Here is a 16,000-nt window from a genome sequence, read left to right on the forward strand (position 1 = left end):
ATAATAATGACACGTTACATGCTTGATTTTTTTAAATTGCATTTAATGTTTTAAAAACATCATTATTTGAACCTTGTGTTTTATATTGTTCAAGTTTCATTTGTCAAATGCACCGAATAACACAGCCTAGAAAAGTTGCACTGAACATCAGACTAGAAATGTTTTTGAAGATTAGGCAACAATTTTTTAGATAGCTGTAACATGGGCTGCTTTCAAGATAAAACTTTAAGGAGAAATATTTAAGGAGAAAAGGTGTGTTGGGAAGCACTCTGCCGAAGGATGATGATTTGCATATGATGCAACCACCTTAACTTCGTACATTCAGGTAGGCCATGTAATTCTGCTTGCTTATCATTGGCTGCTGACGACATTGACTAAGAGTGCGGGTGTATGATCACAGTTTATTTCTTTCATTTGCGTTTTCAAAATCCATTGCTGCTGGCCACAGTTTATGTTCGCGCAAGTAGAATGCTTTTGTGTGCGGATTTTCACTATTGCAAACGTGCTTTCACGTGCCTGGGGTTTCTGCATCGTTTTGACAATGTCGGTGGTTATGGCGCAAAACATCAGACTACTGCAGGTTTAGTGTATGTGTGAAAAGCTACGGATATTTAGATTTTTACATACAACAATGTCAATACCCTTTTTGAGAAATTGCCATTTATTTTTCAACAATGTTTTGAAGCCATTAAAACAGGGGTGTCAAACTGGTTCCACAGAGGGCCGAGTGTCTGCAGGTTTTTCCTTTAAATTGGTTCCCAGGTGAGGGTAGAAATGAACCTATTTGTGACCTGATTAATCAATCAAGTACAAGGAGAGCGAAAACCTGCGGACACTCGGCCCTCCATGGAACTGGTTTGACACCTCTGAATTTAAAACATGAATAAAACAAATAACAGCTAACACATCCTTCGATTTTGGGTTATGTTCAGATAAACATAACCCAAAGATTGAGGGTTATTGGATTAATTGGAACGACTGAATATCTGACAGACCTTTAGTGTGTAATGTAGAGATGTAACCCAATCATATTTAAGTAGAAAGAAATGGTTTAGTAACCCATTCCAAAGACACTATACAAAACCCATAAGGTAAAATGCAAAATTCGTTTTTGGCCAGCTATGCGGGATCAATAAACTAACATTGATTGATCCCGCAAAAAGTGTTCAATTGGTTATAAGCCTTTTAATATGAAAGTAATCTAAAAGTAAGTAAATTACATTACTGATTACAAGTGTGGACAGGTAACTTGTAACTAACGGATTACATTTAAAAAGTAACCTACTCAACCCTGTCTAAAAACACAAGACAAGATTCTACAGAAAGAATACAAAATAAGAAATGGAGGGTTATGGAATTGCCCAGATTTTAATCCTATCAAAACATGGGTGCTGTCAGGGGACTTGAAGGAGGCCGGTCATGCAAAGGCACAGTGGAATCAGTACTGAAAAGAAGAGTGGGAAAAATTCCTCCCAGTAAATGTTTCACTGGGGTATAAATATGAGGTGACAAATGTCACTTGGCAAAAGTCATTCATCAACATGGGAAAGATCATCAACATGAGATCAGACAAAAAGTTGTTGACCACAAATCAGGCAATGACTTTAAAAACTACAATCCCCAAAAATGGCCATCTTGAATGTTATAGCAATATGTGCGTTTTGCCACCACGTACACCATGGGAAGGATGTTTCAGGTGTAAAAACAATCTCCAGGGATCACAATTGGAAATGTTGGTTACATCTTGGGGTGACTGAGTTTCCGACACTGTAATTACACACAGATTATTTGAAAGGTGTGACAATCCAGTGGCTAGCCGTGAAACAACATTGAGCTCTCATGGGAGTTGAATAAGCAGAGTTCTCAAATTATCTACAGCTGAGTTCAATTATCACCTTGGGTTTCCCTCTAATTAAGGATTAGGTGCACCTGTGATCGCTCTCTAAGGAGCAGATAAAAGGGAATGCATAAAATATTTATATAATTTTCAGTCTCTTAAAGGTTTGATTGTAAGACTAAGCTGATTAAATACTGTGAAATTTTTTACAGTTGTTAATATTTACCTAGAGTTCCAATAATTGATAATTCTGGAGAGCGTAATACAGTATATTATTGTATTGTTAGGTCCCTGGAAATTCCCAAATCTATGACTACATAGGTTCATGTTTAACCTGCAATTATTATACATCTGTTAAATTTTTTTGTTGCTTTTGCTTTTAATATAAAATGTAGTGATTCACGTATTCATTTGGTGTGCTTAAGATTCCAGATGGCATCTTTAATGGTAGACAATATGGTGTAGACGCACAAATAAATACAAAGTGTGTAAACATCCACAGCAAGTAAGAGCACTGATGCATAATGCTAAACGCAGCCGTGTCAGCCTTGTAGATCCTGGCACATGGAAAATATGTTAAACAAGTATTTGAATATCTGTTGACATAATTTTGTTGAGTCTACCTTTTAAGGTCTTATTCTGGATAAGCTTGTTTTCATGCACTTTTGATATCAAGTATTCCTGTATCCATTAATAAAAATAATATTCCTGATTTACGTTCATATGGGTTAAATGACAAATTAACTGAAATCTGGACACATTACAATTGCGCTACAGAATGTCATCACTTTAATATCCACCCAACACAACTGTAGTGTTAAATTAGTTTCAATGTTTTTCCAACTGATGACATTTAGGCGTTTTGCCAGGGAACTATCTTTCCACAGATTTGGAGTTATTGCATTTGGTTTCCTGTTCTTAAACATCTTCTTTCAATGAGATTGGAATCTTTACTGGTGTCATCAAGATTACTAATGCATTTAATTAATGATATTCTGGAAAAGAACAAATTATGTCTGAAGCCTTTAGGCCAGACTATGGGTCGCAAACCAAAGTGGTGTCACGTCATTTTACCTGAATCTTTCTCCCCCTTTTTAGTAGGGAGACCTGAAGGCTTTTCTGACAATGTTGTTGTCGGTAAAGTAGATGTCAACTGAATATGCGGCATGATGCACTCAATCATTTGCATTGGGAGGAGAATTCAATGAGCAGAATGTTTTAATTGCTGAGCAAAACCATTTTAACGTATTCTGGTGCTTGTTTTGATCCTGCTTACAAACTCAGAGAAATAGTCCCTGTGTTGATTAGAGTAAGAAGAATTACATTTTATGCAGGTTCAAAACCTTAAGTTGCATGGGCTTACAGTACTCACCCATATCGTTTAGTTCTCTGTAATATTTTCTGTCCCTGTGTTGGTTAGACTGGAAAGTGTACAAGGCCTGTTTTCATTTTTTCCTAGACAGTGATAAAAATGAAGAACAGTGATAATGATAAGAATGTTTTAACATGATGTGGTTAAGTATATATTATGAAATCAAGGTTGGGTCACTGGCCAGAAACATTTGTAAACCCTTGTTGTATGTTGCCCATAGACAAGTTAGCAAATAAATAACCTTCCAAGTTTTAAGCAATCTAGGTTCGATTTTTGTGTGATTCTCCTTTCTCTCAGAGAGTGCTGGCTGGAAAGGACGAGGAGATCATGGATTATCAGCAGATGATCCGGGAGCTGAGGGACAAGCTTTACTCTTCCCAGATGGACATGGACAAGAGTAATATCATCACCTTGCAGCAGGTCTGCCTCTAATATATATAAATACCTTTATGTAAATATGTTTATGGAAACTGGCCTAGACACATGTAACAGTGCCGCTGCGTTTTTTTTATTTTATCGTGTTTATCTGCCTTTATACTGTATTTGACCTAGGACTGTTATAACATTTTGTGTTCACCTTGGAAACATCTTTATCTTTCAAATACTGTGTCTATATGTTCCATCTCCGTCTGTTGTTTCCACTGCTTGTTCCCTGTTTCGTTCTGTTCATGTTTTTCTTTTCTCCTGTCCCTACTTGCTCTTCAATCACTGACTCGTGGCCAGGTCATATATGAGCTATGTGGTGTAAGTTACTTGGCCCTTCATGTCTGTTGTCTATTTTACATACCAGTCTCTGCTTTCCTTTATTTAATTTCACAATATTTCATGTTTTTTATTACACAATATTGTCCACAAATCAGAACCTGCTGTAGTCATCCATGGTTGTCCTTGTTGGCTCTGGTCTACCTGTTCGTCCTCATCGATCCAAACTAATAAAATGTTTGTGAATATCTTCAAGGCCGTGCAAGAGAGGGACAATCAAATCAAGATGCTGTCAGAGCAAGTGGAGCAGTATACGGCGGAGATGGAGAGAAATGTCCTGCTCATAGAGGATCTCAAGAAGCCCCTTAGGAAAGACAGAGGTGCGTGTCAAAATGTCTTGCTGTAAAAGCACATGGATCTGGATCCTGTTAACTAGGAATTTTTTTGCTTGGATAGAGGATTGTCTAAGACTGTTACTCACCAACATCGCTTTGAGACTGAGTGTGAGCATTCTATGCAGGTTAGTTAGCGCCATCCTACAATATATCGCCTCTCTAGAATGGAAATCTGTTTGATCTTTAACTTTAGTTTGCTCCAGCTAAATGTTTGTTAAAGCTACAGTGGGGAGAACAAGTATTTGATACACTGCAGATTTTGCAGGTTTTCCTACTTACAAAGCATGTAGAGGTCTGTAATTTCTATCATAGGTACACTCCAACTGTGAGAGAAAAAATCCAGAAGATCACATTGTATGATTTTTAAATAATAAATATGCATTTTATTGCATGACATAAGTAATTGATCACCTACCAACCAGTAAGAATTACGGCTCTCACAGACCTGTAAGTTTTTCTTTTAAGAAACCCTCCTGTTCTCCACTCATTACCTGTATTAACTGCACCCGTTTGAACTCTTACCTGTATAAAAGACATCTGTCCACACACTCAATTGAACAGACTCCAACCTCTCCACAATGGTCAAGAACAGAGAGCTGTGTAAAATTATAGGGATAAAATGATAGACCTGCACAAGGCTGGGATGGGCTATAGGACAATAGGCAAGCAGCTTGGTGAGATGGCAGCAACTGTTGGCACAATTATTAGAAAATGGAAGAGGTTCAAGATGACGGTCAATCTCCCTCGGTCTGGGGCTCCAGGCAAGATCTCACCTCGTGGGGCATCAATGATCATGAGGGATCAGCCCAGAACTACACGGCATGACTGTGGTCCCAGCTGACCTGAAGAGAGCTGGGACCACAGTCTCAAAGAAAACCATCAGTAACACACAACGCCGTCATGGATTAAAATCATGCAGCGCACGCAAGGTCCCCCTGCTCAAGTCAGCGCCAGAACATGTAAAGCCTGTCTGAAGTTTGCCAGTGACCATCTGGATGATCCAGAGGAGGAATTGGAGAAGGTCATGTGGTCTGATGAGACAAAAATAGAGCTTTTTGGTCTAAACTCCACTCGCCGTGTTTGGAGGAAGAAGAAGGATGAGTACAACCCCAAGAACACCATTCCAACCATGAAGCATGGAGGTGGAAACATAATTCTTTGGGGATGCTTTTCTGCAAAGGGGACAGGATGACTGCACCGTATTGAGAGGAGGATGGATGGGGGCATGTATCGCGAGATCTTGGCCAACAACCTCCTTCCCTCAGTAAGAGCATTGAAGATGGGTCGTAGCTGGGTCTTCCAGCATGACAACGACCCGAAACACACAACCAGGGCAACTAAGAAGCATCTCAAGGTCCTGGAGTGGCCTAGCCAGTCTCCAGACCTGAACCCAATAGAAAATCTTTGGAGGGAGCTGAAAGTCCGTATTGCCCAGCGACAGCCCCGAAACCTGAAGGATCTGGAGAAGGTCTGTATGGAGGAGTGGGACAAAATCCTTGCAGCAGTGTGTGCAAACCTGGTCAAGAACTACAGAAAACATATAATCTCTGTAATTGCAAACCAAAGTTTCTGTATCAAATATTAAGTTCTGCTTTTCTGATGTATCAAATACTTATGTCATGCAATAAAATACAAATTAATTACTTAAAAATCATACAATGGGATTTTCTGGATTTTGAAGAGTACCTATGATTAAAATTACAGACTTCTACATGCTTTGTAAGTGAGAAACACTGCCGATTCTGCAGGTTATCAAATACTTGTTCTCCCCACTGTAAGTATTTTCACATGTTAGCTTGAGCATTTTTATCTCTTCAGTGTTATACAGAACCATAGACTCTCTAATGTACTGTAGAGTTGATAGCATGTTAGAAATAGCCCATTGCTAAATATTTCCCATCAGGTCTGCCCTCAGCCGTCCAGCAGAGGAAGCTAGATGAGCTAACCGCTAAGCTGCAGGCCACAGAGAAAAGAGCGTGCGAGGCAGAACGTGTAGCTGAGCTAGCTGAAGCGGACGCCAGGGACAAGGACAAAGAACTTAGCGATACCCTAAATTACATGAGACTATATGAGTCTGTAAGTCTGTTTATTCTGCCCATTTTAACACATGCTGAGTCAGTTCACGGATCTTCTAAGAAGACCGTAATTTAATCAACTCTGAATAAAAAATATATTCTACCATCCCCTTTAAGGATTCTCATGTAACAGGCATTGAAGACGTGTGGTATGTGAAATGTTGTATCCTAGATTAAACATGCAAGTTGGCTGTCATTACTGTCCTTTAGGGCACTGATGGTTTGCAGGCAGCCATCGCTGAGATCAAAGAATGTAAAAATCAGATGAGAGTTCAAGACCGTGAGGCAGAGGCCATGACCACAGAAATCAACCAGCTCGAGATGAAAATCAATGACCTTCTGGATGAAAATGAAGCTCTAAGGGAACGACTTGGTAAGTTTAGAAAACGACTAAGTAAAGTAGTTTAAGTTACAAACGTCAAAAGTAGTTGTCTTATTCTTTTTTTAAATTCCTGTTGGTATTTCACAAATTCATACTCCCCAACACATTTTGTCTGAAGCACTTATTATATCCTATAAAAGGTCACAGCCTGTGTTAATTGTCATTCAAACACATCTTTAACATTTTTATCAGAACGCTACCTCTCAACGCAACTTCCTTTTCTCGTTCTACCAAACTGCCAGATGCTATATTCTGGACTGGAGTGGCAGTAGTGTTTTAAAAGATGGAATGGGCCCATGCAGCAGACCTGTTTTCATGACCAAATTGGTGGTCTCCTTTTCTTTCGATATCCAGCCACAACACATTACAACATTTAAGGCAAGTCACTCAGAGTCTCTAAAGTTAGCTTGATGACTAGCCCATCAGCTAAATGATGTAAACCCAGCTATGGCTACAAAAGCAACATCTCACAATTCAAACAAGGAGAAAGTCCAGGAAAGAAGATGTTAGAAATCAGCGGCTACGTATAGTGGTCAAATAATGTAGAACCCGTATCAAATCGAGGGAGAAGTTTGCTCAAGTTTATTGGAAAGTTGCAGCACAGATATCATTCGGTGAACGTTCCATTATCTTCTCACTGTAATGTTAGTTACAAGCTGATATATACATTGAAGGGTGTGTCTACCTAGCAAAGATCAGGTTTCCAAGAAAGTAAACCCCATGACAAATGGTCAATGTAAACATCCCTGGGGTTATCAGAGCGCAACCTACAGAGAGATTCTAAACAGAGAGGTTTCTGTTGTTCTCATTGTCTAGGCACATCAACTTCCAATGAAACGTACATTCACATTGTAATTGTTAATGCTCAGATTCCACACAGCCAAGGACACACTAAATGACATCCCCTGCTGGGAATTCTGGGTCTGTGGCTAGCACTGTCTAATACGCCTGGCAAAGTGATATTGCTTTACTGTTGGAGGACTCTCTTCCGGAGGACTCTTCCCAATGAGAAGAGACTTCCCTCATGCTTGACTGACAGTCCCTCTGCAGATGGACCTGCAGAGGGACCTTCTGACTAATGCAGGAGGCACGCGTCACAGAGAAAATGTACATTCCCTGACTCAATGTAGTCACAGATAATGCCACATGCCGGTGTGGATGCAAGAGGCTGCCCAAAGCCATATGGGCAGCCAGGTATTTCCTACCAGTCTTCCCAAAAAGCCTGGCTGAAGGTTCCCACGTCTTTCTCCTCCAAAAAGAACCCTCTGGTGGGTCATCCAACTGCTTTTGACATGGAAGGGATTGGGCTTGCCTCCTAGTTCAAGTTCAAAAGTTCAAAAAGTTTATTTGTCGTTTGCAATAACTTATGGCAATGAGGTGCTTGGTTTTCCTATGAGCATTTCCCCCTCTTTCTCTGATTTCCCTGACAGCCAGGACAGCTGGACTAATAGTGCTCTCTCAAAATAATAGTGCTGCATTGGGAAACGCTTGTAAGTGAACTATGGTGCTGCCAATCCTGGTCCCTACTTTTGAACCAGGACCAATTTTGCCTGGTAAAAGGGTACATTTTCCATCCTAACATGGAACACTTGACCCCTTAGGTTCTGTGAAAGTAAAAATGTTACCTAAACATAATACCAAATACACTGAGTAGAGCTATATCCACCAGATCTCTTTATGGTTGTAAATTGTATCTGAACATAATACCAAATACACTGTGAGTAGAGCTATATCCACCAGATCTCTTTATGGTTGTAAATGTCACATTTGAGGAATGGTGCAATAAGTCCAATGCCCTGTCCCAGTAATCCTGTCATTTATACCTGAATTATTAGGCCTGGGCAAGGCCTTTTCTAATATTCAGATATATTTGGAAGCTATTTCAGCTTTTCATGTGGTTTATGGTCACTTGTTTATAGGAAAGGTGCAGTCACTTGGTGTCTGAAGTCCAAATCGCTTTCCTCGTTCCGGGTCAACAATTCTGGATACCATATCCCAACATACTTTCTAGGCCCTGGAGTATTTTTAGATACTTACATTTAAGAAACATCATAACTTTTGGAAATATTTTTTTGTAACTAAAAACAATTTCACTCAATTGGGCTTAAAGCAGACTTCAATAGCTACACATTATCAGTGTTGGATTTCTGTTTCTTTCTTTCACAAAAAGGTCTGGAGCCAAAAGAGGAAGTGAATTTGACAGAATTCAGAAGAACCAAATCCTTGAAACAGCATCAGTTCAAAGCAGAGAACCAGATTCTGACTAAAGAGGTAAAGTGGAATAACAAACCAAATCTTACAGGGAACCTTAATAACCCAAAATCCACAGCATCAGTGACTTGGCTAAGAAATTAGGTCTTTGACTGGCCCAGTAAAAGCCCTGACCTATATCCAATCATAAATGTGTGGCATGACTTGCAGATTGCTGTTCATCTACATTCCCCAAGGAACTTGAAAGAGCTTGAACCATTTAATAAAAGAAGAATGGTCAAATGTAGTAATTATGTGACCCTTTTATACTGTTATTGTTTCCTAAGAAACAAACTAGACATGGAGTGATTGGAGTCACAGAAAGTCTACACACCCCTGTTAAATGCCAGGTTCTTGTGATGTAAAACAATGAGACAAAGATAAATCATGTCAGAACTTTTTCCCACCTTTAATTGTGAACAATTCCTATAACGTGAACAATTCAATTGAAAAACAAAACTGAACTGAAAAAAAATGCACAATAGCCTGGTTGCATAAGTGTGCACACCCTTAAACTAATACTTTATTGAAGCACCTTTTGATTTTATTACAGTCTTTTTGGATAGGAGTCTATTAGCATGGCACATCTTGACGTGGCAATATTTGCCCACTCTTCTTTGCAAAAGCACCCCAAATCTGTCAGATTGGGAAGACATCTCCTGTGCACAGCCCTCTTCAGATCATCCCACAGATATTCAATTGGATTCAGGTCTGGGCTCTGACTGGGCCATTCAAAAACATTAATCTTCTTCTGGTGAAGCCATGGTTTTTTAGATTTGGATGTGTGCTTTGGGTCATTGTCATGCTGAAAGGTGAACTTCATCTTCAGCTTTCTAGCGGACGCCTGAAGGTTTTGTGCCAACATTTCCTGGTATTTGGAACGTTCATAATTCCCTCCACCCTGACTAAGGCCCTAGTTCCAACTGGATGCCGCCACCACCATGCTTCTCTATGGGTATGGTGTCCTTTGGGTGATGTGCAGTGTTGTTTTTGCGCCAAACACACCTTTTGGAATTATGGCCAAAGATTTCAGCCTTGGTTTCATCAGAACATAACACATTTTCCCATGTGCTTTTGGGAGACTTGATGTTTGTTTTTGCAAACTTCAGGCAGGCTTGGATGTTTTTCTGTGTAAGAAAAGGCTTCCGTCTTGCCACACTACGCCATAGCCCATTAATGTGAAGAATACAGGAGATTGTTGTCACATGTAGCACACAGACAGTACTTGCCAGAAATTCCTGCATTTCCATTAATGTTGCTGTAGGCCTCTTGGAAGCCTCCCTGACCATTTTTCTTCTCGTCTTTTCATACATTTTGGAGGGACGTTCAGTTCTTTGTAATGTCTCTGTTGTGCCATGTTTTCTCCACTTGAAGATGACTGTCTTCACTGTGTTCCATGGTATATCTAATGCTTTGGAAATTATTTTGTACCCTTCTCCTGACTGATATCTTTCAACAATGAGATCCCTCTGATGCTTTGGAAGCTCTCTGCGGACCATGGCTTTTGCTCTGAGATGCAACTAAGAAAATGTCAGGAAGATCCTACTAGAACAGCTGAACTTTATTTGTGATTAATCAGTCACTTTAAATGATGGCAGGTGTGTAATTACTTCTATTTAACATGAGTTTGAATGAACATAGCCACATCCCCAGTTATAAGAGGGTGTGCACACTTATGCAACCAGGCTATTGTAAGGTTTTTATTTTTCATTTTCCCTCTCAAAGATTTCAGTTTGCTTTTCAATTGAATTGTTCACATTTTAGGTCACATTAAAAGTTCTGACATGATTTATCTTTGTCTCATTCTTTTACATCACAAAAACCTGCCATTTTTACAGGGGTGTGTAGACTTTTTATATCCACTGTATTTAAGAGAATAATTGTATTACTTGACCCTTTTATACTGTTATTGTAGAAATTAACCAACCAAGGAGTGATTAGAATCATTGTTTTCATTATAGGTACTGTATAGCTATTAGCTAGCCATCTACAGTAATCTTTGTACAAGAGTACACTTTAATTCTGTTAATAAACGTTCTGTTCTCCACATTATTTCAGAAATGTAATGTCTGAGGTAAACGTTGCATTCCCGCTGTTTAAATAGCGTAAAAGTTAAAGACACAGTGTGCCACATAGGAACCCGCTAATCGAAACCGGCCAGGGACAACAACATTCATCCCATCTAATCGCAGGCCTGCTGAACTAGGCTTGCATGGTTCCTTTTCTGGTTTCAACAATCCTTATGTTTGATCTATTAGACCTAAGAAAAGAAAATGTGCACTAGCTTAAAATCTGTGTGACTTCTATAAATCTTGGAAGACTGGGTATATGGAATAGGGTGCTATTAACAATTAAGCAAGTTTCTGTTCCCTCATGAACCCATTTGAACCTACAGATCGAAAGACTGGAAGAGGAAAGACTTGAATTAAAGAAACAAATCAGGCGAATGGTAAAGGACAAAGGTAAATAATTACTCTTCTATATTGTACCGCAACAAACTAAAGCAGGGGAATATTTGGTGTGCCAAATCAAAAGGTAGTTAGTAGTGACAAGAGGTTTAACCATAATGTTTAACCATAATGTGTATTTCTGTGCCATTAAGCATATCTTTTCTTCATTTATAGGTATTACAGTGAATAGCTCATTGCTAGAGGATGATTCCAAGACCTCCAGATTGATCCAAACAACACCAGCCCCAAACTCCAGTTCTACAGATGCAGAGCAAATGAAACGCAAGGTCAGATGAGAGAGAGGGACATTAAATCAGAATTTGGTCAGCTCTATCAAGTAACTCAACCATCCCACAATGTCAGGCTGACATCTTTTGAGACAGTTTTTCTCCTACTTTCTTTGGTTTATCGTTTCCATGTTTTTTGCAGTATGAGCATTTAAGGAGAGAGCTGAACCAAAAGGAGAAAGAGCTGGAGCATCAAAGCGCTCAGTCGTCTCAGTTTAAATCCAAAGGTAGGTAACAGCTGGGCTGTAGGAAAAGTTTAGTTAAAGCTAATTGCTGGCTTAACACTGTCAGAATTACCTACAGCTCCGGAAACCTTTCTGTTCCTCACTCAAAACTTTCCTTTTCAATTTTTTTGGAAAGGAAAGAAAATGTGCAGAGGTCTCTTAATTTTTTCCGGAGCTGTATATTGCTCATTATAATTTCTTAGTAAATTAGTAGGTAATGTGTTGAGCAAGAAACAGATACTGTGGATGTCCAAAGGAATCCATGAACGTTGTTTGGTCAACTATGCTGTCCTATTTCGATATGTTTCTTAGTGGAAGACTTGTTAAAGGAAAACCAGCAATTGGAACAAGGCATGAGGGAGATCCTCGATGCCATTAAGGACGCTCAACAGAAAACCCCCAACTCACAAGTTACTGTCTCTATTCCCATTCTCGACAGACTGGTCCATGTAAGTCTACCCAGTCAAACAGTCACTGCTGTCCAACCTTTCATATATTTTCACTATTGTTAAATGTTTTCCTCAGTGAGTAACATTTGCCCCCAAACTTGCTCCCATGTTGAATGCTTCAGGTCATAGAGATGAAGAACTCTGATGGGAAGTTTGATGCCAGCCTCCACCTGAAGGCCCAGGTAGACCAGCTAACAGGAAGGAACGATGAGATCAGACAGGAATTGAGGTCAGCTCGGGAGGAAGCGGTCAGCACCATGAGTCAACTGGTCAAAGCTAAAGAAAAGGTATCCAGCTGGCTGGGTTCACTTAGTGCAGTTACGGTGCCCTCCGCTAATATTGGCACTCTTGGTAAATATGAGCAAAATGGGCTGTGAAAATCTTTTATTCAAAATATTAACAAAAGTCTAACCTTTAATTAAAGTAATAAAAAAAAGAAAGGAATACTTTTTTTTTATTTTATTTTTTATAATTCCCCTCAAATATATACAGTGGGGAGAACAAGTATTTGCATGGATCTTGCATGGAGCCCCCTCGGTCTGGGGCTCAAGGCAAGATCTCACCTCGTGGGGCATCAATGATCATGAGGAAAGTGAGGGATCAGCCGAGAACTACACGGCAGGACCTGGTCAATGACTTTAAGAGAGCTGGGACCACAGTCTCAAAGAAAAGATTTCTGATGTATCAAATTCTTATGTCATGCAATAAAATTCTAATTAATTACTTAAAAATCATACAATGTGATTTTTTCCAAGCCTTCCGTCACTCACAGTTGAAGAGTACCTATGATAAAAATTACAGACTTCTACATGCTTTGTAAGTGGGAAAACCTGCAAAATCGGTAGTGTATCAAATACTTGTTCTCCCCACTGTACATGTCACAATTATGGATACCCCTTCAGTTAACACATGGTGTAACTTTCCTTTGCCTAGATAACCGCTCTGAGTCGTCTGTAATGCATAATGAGGCTGGAGAACACATGGCAAGAGATCTGAGACCATTCCTCCATACAGAATCTCTCCAGACTCCGAGGTCCACGCTTGTGGACTCTCCTCTTCAGCTTGTCCTTAAGGTTTTCTGTGGGTTTTATGTCAGGGGACTGGAATGGCCATGACAAAACCTTGATTTTTTTTGTTAATTTTGAGGTGTGCTTTGGATCTTTTTCCTGCTGGAAACATGGCCCAGTATAAGCTTCCTGGCAGAGGCCGTCAGGTTTTGATTTGCTGATACTTGATGGAGTCCATGATACCATTTATACAAACATGTTGTTCAGGGCCTTTGGAAGAAAAACAGACCCACAACATCAAAGATCCACCAGCGTTCTTCAATGTGGGTATGAGGTACTTTTCTGCATGGGTATCTTTCTGTCTATGCCAAACCCACCAAACCCACTTCTTGTTTCCAAGAAGCTCTATTTTGTCTCATCTGACTATAGAACACAGCCCCATTGAAAGTTCCAGTAATGTTTGGCAAACTGTAGGCACTTGAGTTTGTTGTTTGATGAAATCAAAGGCTTTTTTTATGGTAACCCCCCCCACCAAACAACTTGTGGTTATGTAGGTGGCATCTGATTGTAGTTTTGGAGACTTACTGAACCCAAGACCCAACTAACATCTGCAATTCTCCAGCTGTGAACCTTGTGGATTCTTTGGCCATTCAAACCATCCTCTTTGCTGTGTGTGGGGTTCATATAGACACGTCCTCTTCCAGGCCGATTGTAAAAGTTCCAGTTGCTCTGATAGTGGATGTGGCCATTTTCAACCGTTGAGCTATTCTTGTAGCCATTTCTTGATTTGTGCAGCTCAACAACCTATTGCTGCAGATCATCACTGTATTCACTGGTCTTTTCCATAGTTTTGTATGACTATGGGAATTTGGCCTTTGTGTCATCTATTCCCCAGTGAAACAGGAAGTCATGGCTTACCACTTAAGTGTTCCTCAGGTGAACTTAACAATTTAACATATGAATGGGAATATACTTCAGTTAGATTTACTCATTTGTAGGGGTGCCTAAAAATCACTTAATTTATTTAATCATTTTAGTTCAGTTAAAAGTTAGATTTTTGTGAATATTTTTAATGTAAGACAGAAAATAAACAGCAAAAAAAAAATCACAGCCCATTTTGCTCATGTTTAAATAGGCTACCATAATTAGTGGAGGGCACTGTAAAAAAGTAGGGGGTTGTTATCAGAAAACCACAGAATGAACAGGCTGATTCATGTGTAGATGCATGTGATTTCATTTCTGGTTACGTGACAACTTGTTTCTGTCTTTTCTTCCCGGTTATTTTATTTCTTGCCATAGATACTGTTTGGTAAGGCAAAAAAGTACTTCTGCTAAATATTAAAAACAGAGGGTTTACCTCTAGGCTACAAATAATTTAACGTAATCTAATCAGCCCACCTAATCCTTTAGTTTACTGACACTAATTCAACTTCACCACAATAGCTTAAGGGATTGGATGGATATGTAGTCAAATTTATAGTAAAGATATTTGCTGCCACAGATAATCATTGAACATAACACCTTTCCCTTCTACCTCTGTTCTTCAGGTTGCCCATTTGGAGGGCGAGGTGGAGGCACTGAGAAAGGCCAGTGGGGGCGGGGTGGTCTTTAGGACCCTGAATCTTCCTGACGACATGGCTCCCTCCAGCACAGAGGTCATTAGCACTCTGAACGAGTATGCCATTCGACTGTTACAGGTTAGTCTCTGCCTAATGGTGTTATCGTAGTGGATTTGTTTTTTTTTCTCTCTCTATAAAATTACTTCCAAATGATCCCAATATATTTTGACACACAGCGTTATTTCATAGGAGAATAAAAACCATAAGGAGTCAAGCCAGCAGCTGGTGGCAGCCTTGGAGGAATATAAGGGGAGGTTTGCTGTGATTCGCCATCAACAGGGACTGCTGTACAAGGAGCACCTGAGGTACAATTGATCTGGAGTTCAAACTACAGTTTGCCAGTGGTGCTGGGCTCCTAACAAATCCAAACAACTAAGCTATAAAACACATGCTTATAAAGATCAATGTGGACATCCCCTATTACCATTTACAAAAATGTCGACAGGCCAAACCCCGATTTTTAGGGCACTAGAAAAGTACATTTGTAATTTGAACATGGTCCCCCCACTACATCTTCATACACCTACAATACTTAAGCCCACAAATCAGAAAATAACACCAAATTCTTAATTATTTCTGGGTGTTGTGATTTTAGCGAGAAGGATCTGTGGCAGAAGGAGAAAGAGAAATTGACAGAGATGAACAACAAGCTGGAAGAGCAAAAGGAGGTGGATGCTGTGAAGAACAAAGAGTTCACTGTGAGTGGCAGAATGGCACACTTCATTCACTCAAGTGAATATTTTCACACTTTGTTGCTTAAAGACAAATCCTGAGATTCGTCAAGATGTGCCATGCTAATAGACTCCTACCCAAAAAGACTGTGCTGTAATAAAATCAATAGGTGCTTCAACAGAGTATTAGTTGTGCACACTTATGCAACCAGGTTATTGTGAGTTATTTATTGTTTTTTTCCCCCCTCAAAGATTAAAAATTAAAATTAAATTAAATTGT

At 39.6% G+C, this 16,000-nt stretch overlaps 1 protein-coding gene across 3 annotated transcripts in view; it reads left to right on the forward strand.

The window, feature by feature from the left end:
- cep290 (centrosomal protein 290) overlaps positions 1–16,000 on the forward strand; it is a 49,388-nt gene that overhangs the window by 12,782 nt on the left and 20,606 nt on the right. For all 3 annotated transcript variants that reach the window (XM_034288380.1, XM_034288379.1, XM_034288381.1), the window contains exons 12-25: positions 3,507–3,629; positions 3,933–3,953; positions 4,168–4,291; positions 6,210–6,382; positions 6,592–6,754; positions 8,934–9,034; positions 11,409–11,475; positions 11,638–11,750; positions 11,893–11,977; positions 12,287–12,423; positions 12,546–12,710; positions 14,978–15,127; positions 15,239–15,354; positions 15,645–15,747. In XM_034288380.1, the coding sequence (XP_034144271.1) occupies positions 3,507–3,629; positions 3,933–3,953; positions 4,168–4,291; positions 6,210–6,382; positions 6,592–6,754; positions 8,934–9,034; positions 11,409–11,475; positions 11,638–11,750; positions 11,893–11,977; positions 12,287–12,423; positions 12,546–12,710; positions 14,978–15,127; positions 15,239–15,354; positions 15,645–15,747 (1,641 nt within the window). The remainder of the gene's footprint in view (positions 1–3,506; positions 3,630–3,932; positions 3,954–4,167; positions 4,292–6,209; positions 6,383–6,591; positions 6,755–8,933; positions 9,035–11,408; positions 11,476–11,637; positions 11,751–11,892; positions 11,978–12,286; positions 12,424–12,545; positions 12,711–14,977; positions 15,128–15,238; positions 15,355–15,644; positions 15,748–16,000) is intronic.

This window comes from Esox lucius, chromosome 19, assembly GCF_011004845.1.
Source record: "Esox lucius isolate fEsoLuc1 chromosome 19, fEsoLuc1.pri, whole genome shotgun sequence".
NCBI classification, from domain to species: Eukaryota; Metazoa; Chordata; class Actinopteri; order Esociformes; family Esocidae; genus Esox; species Esox lucius.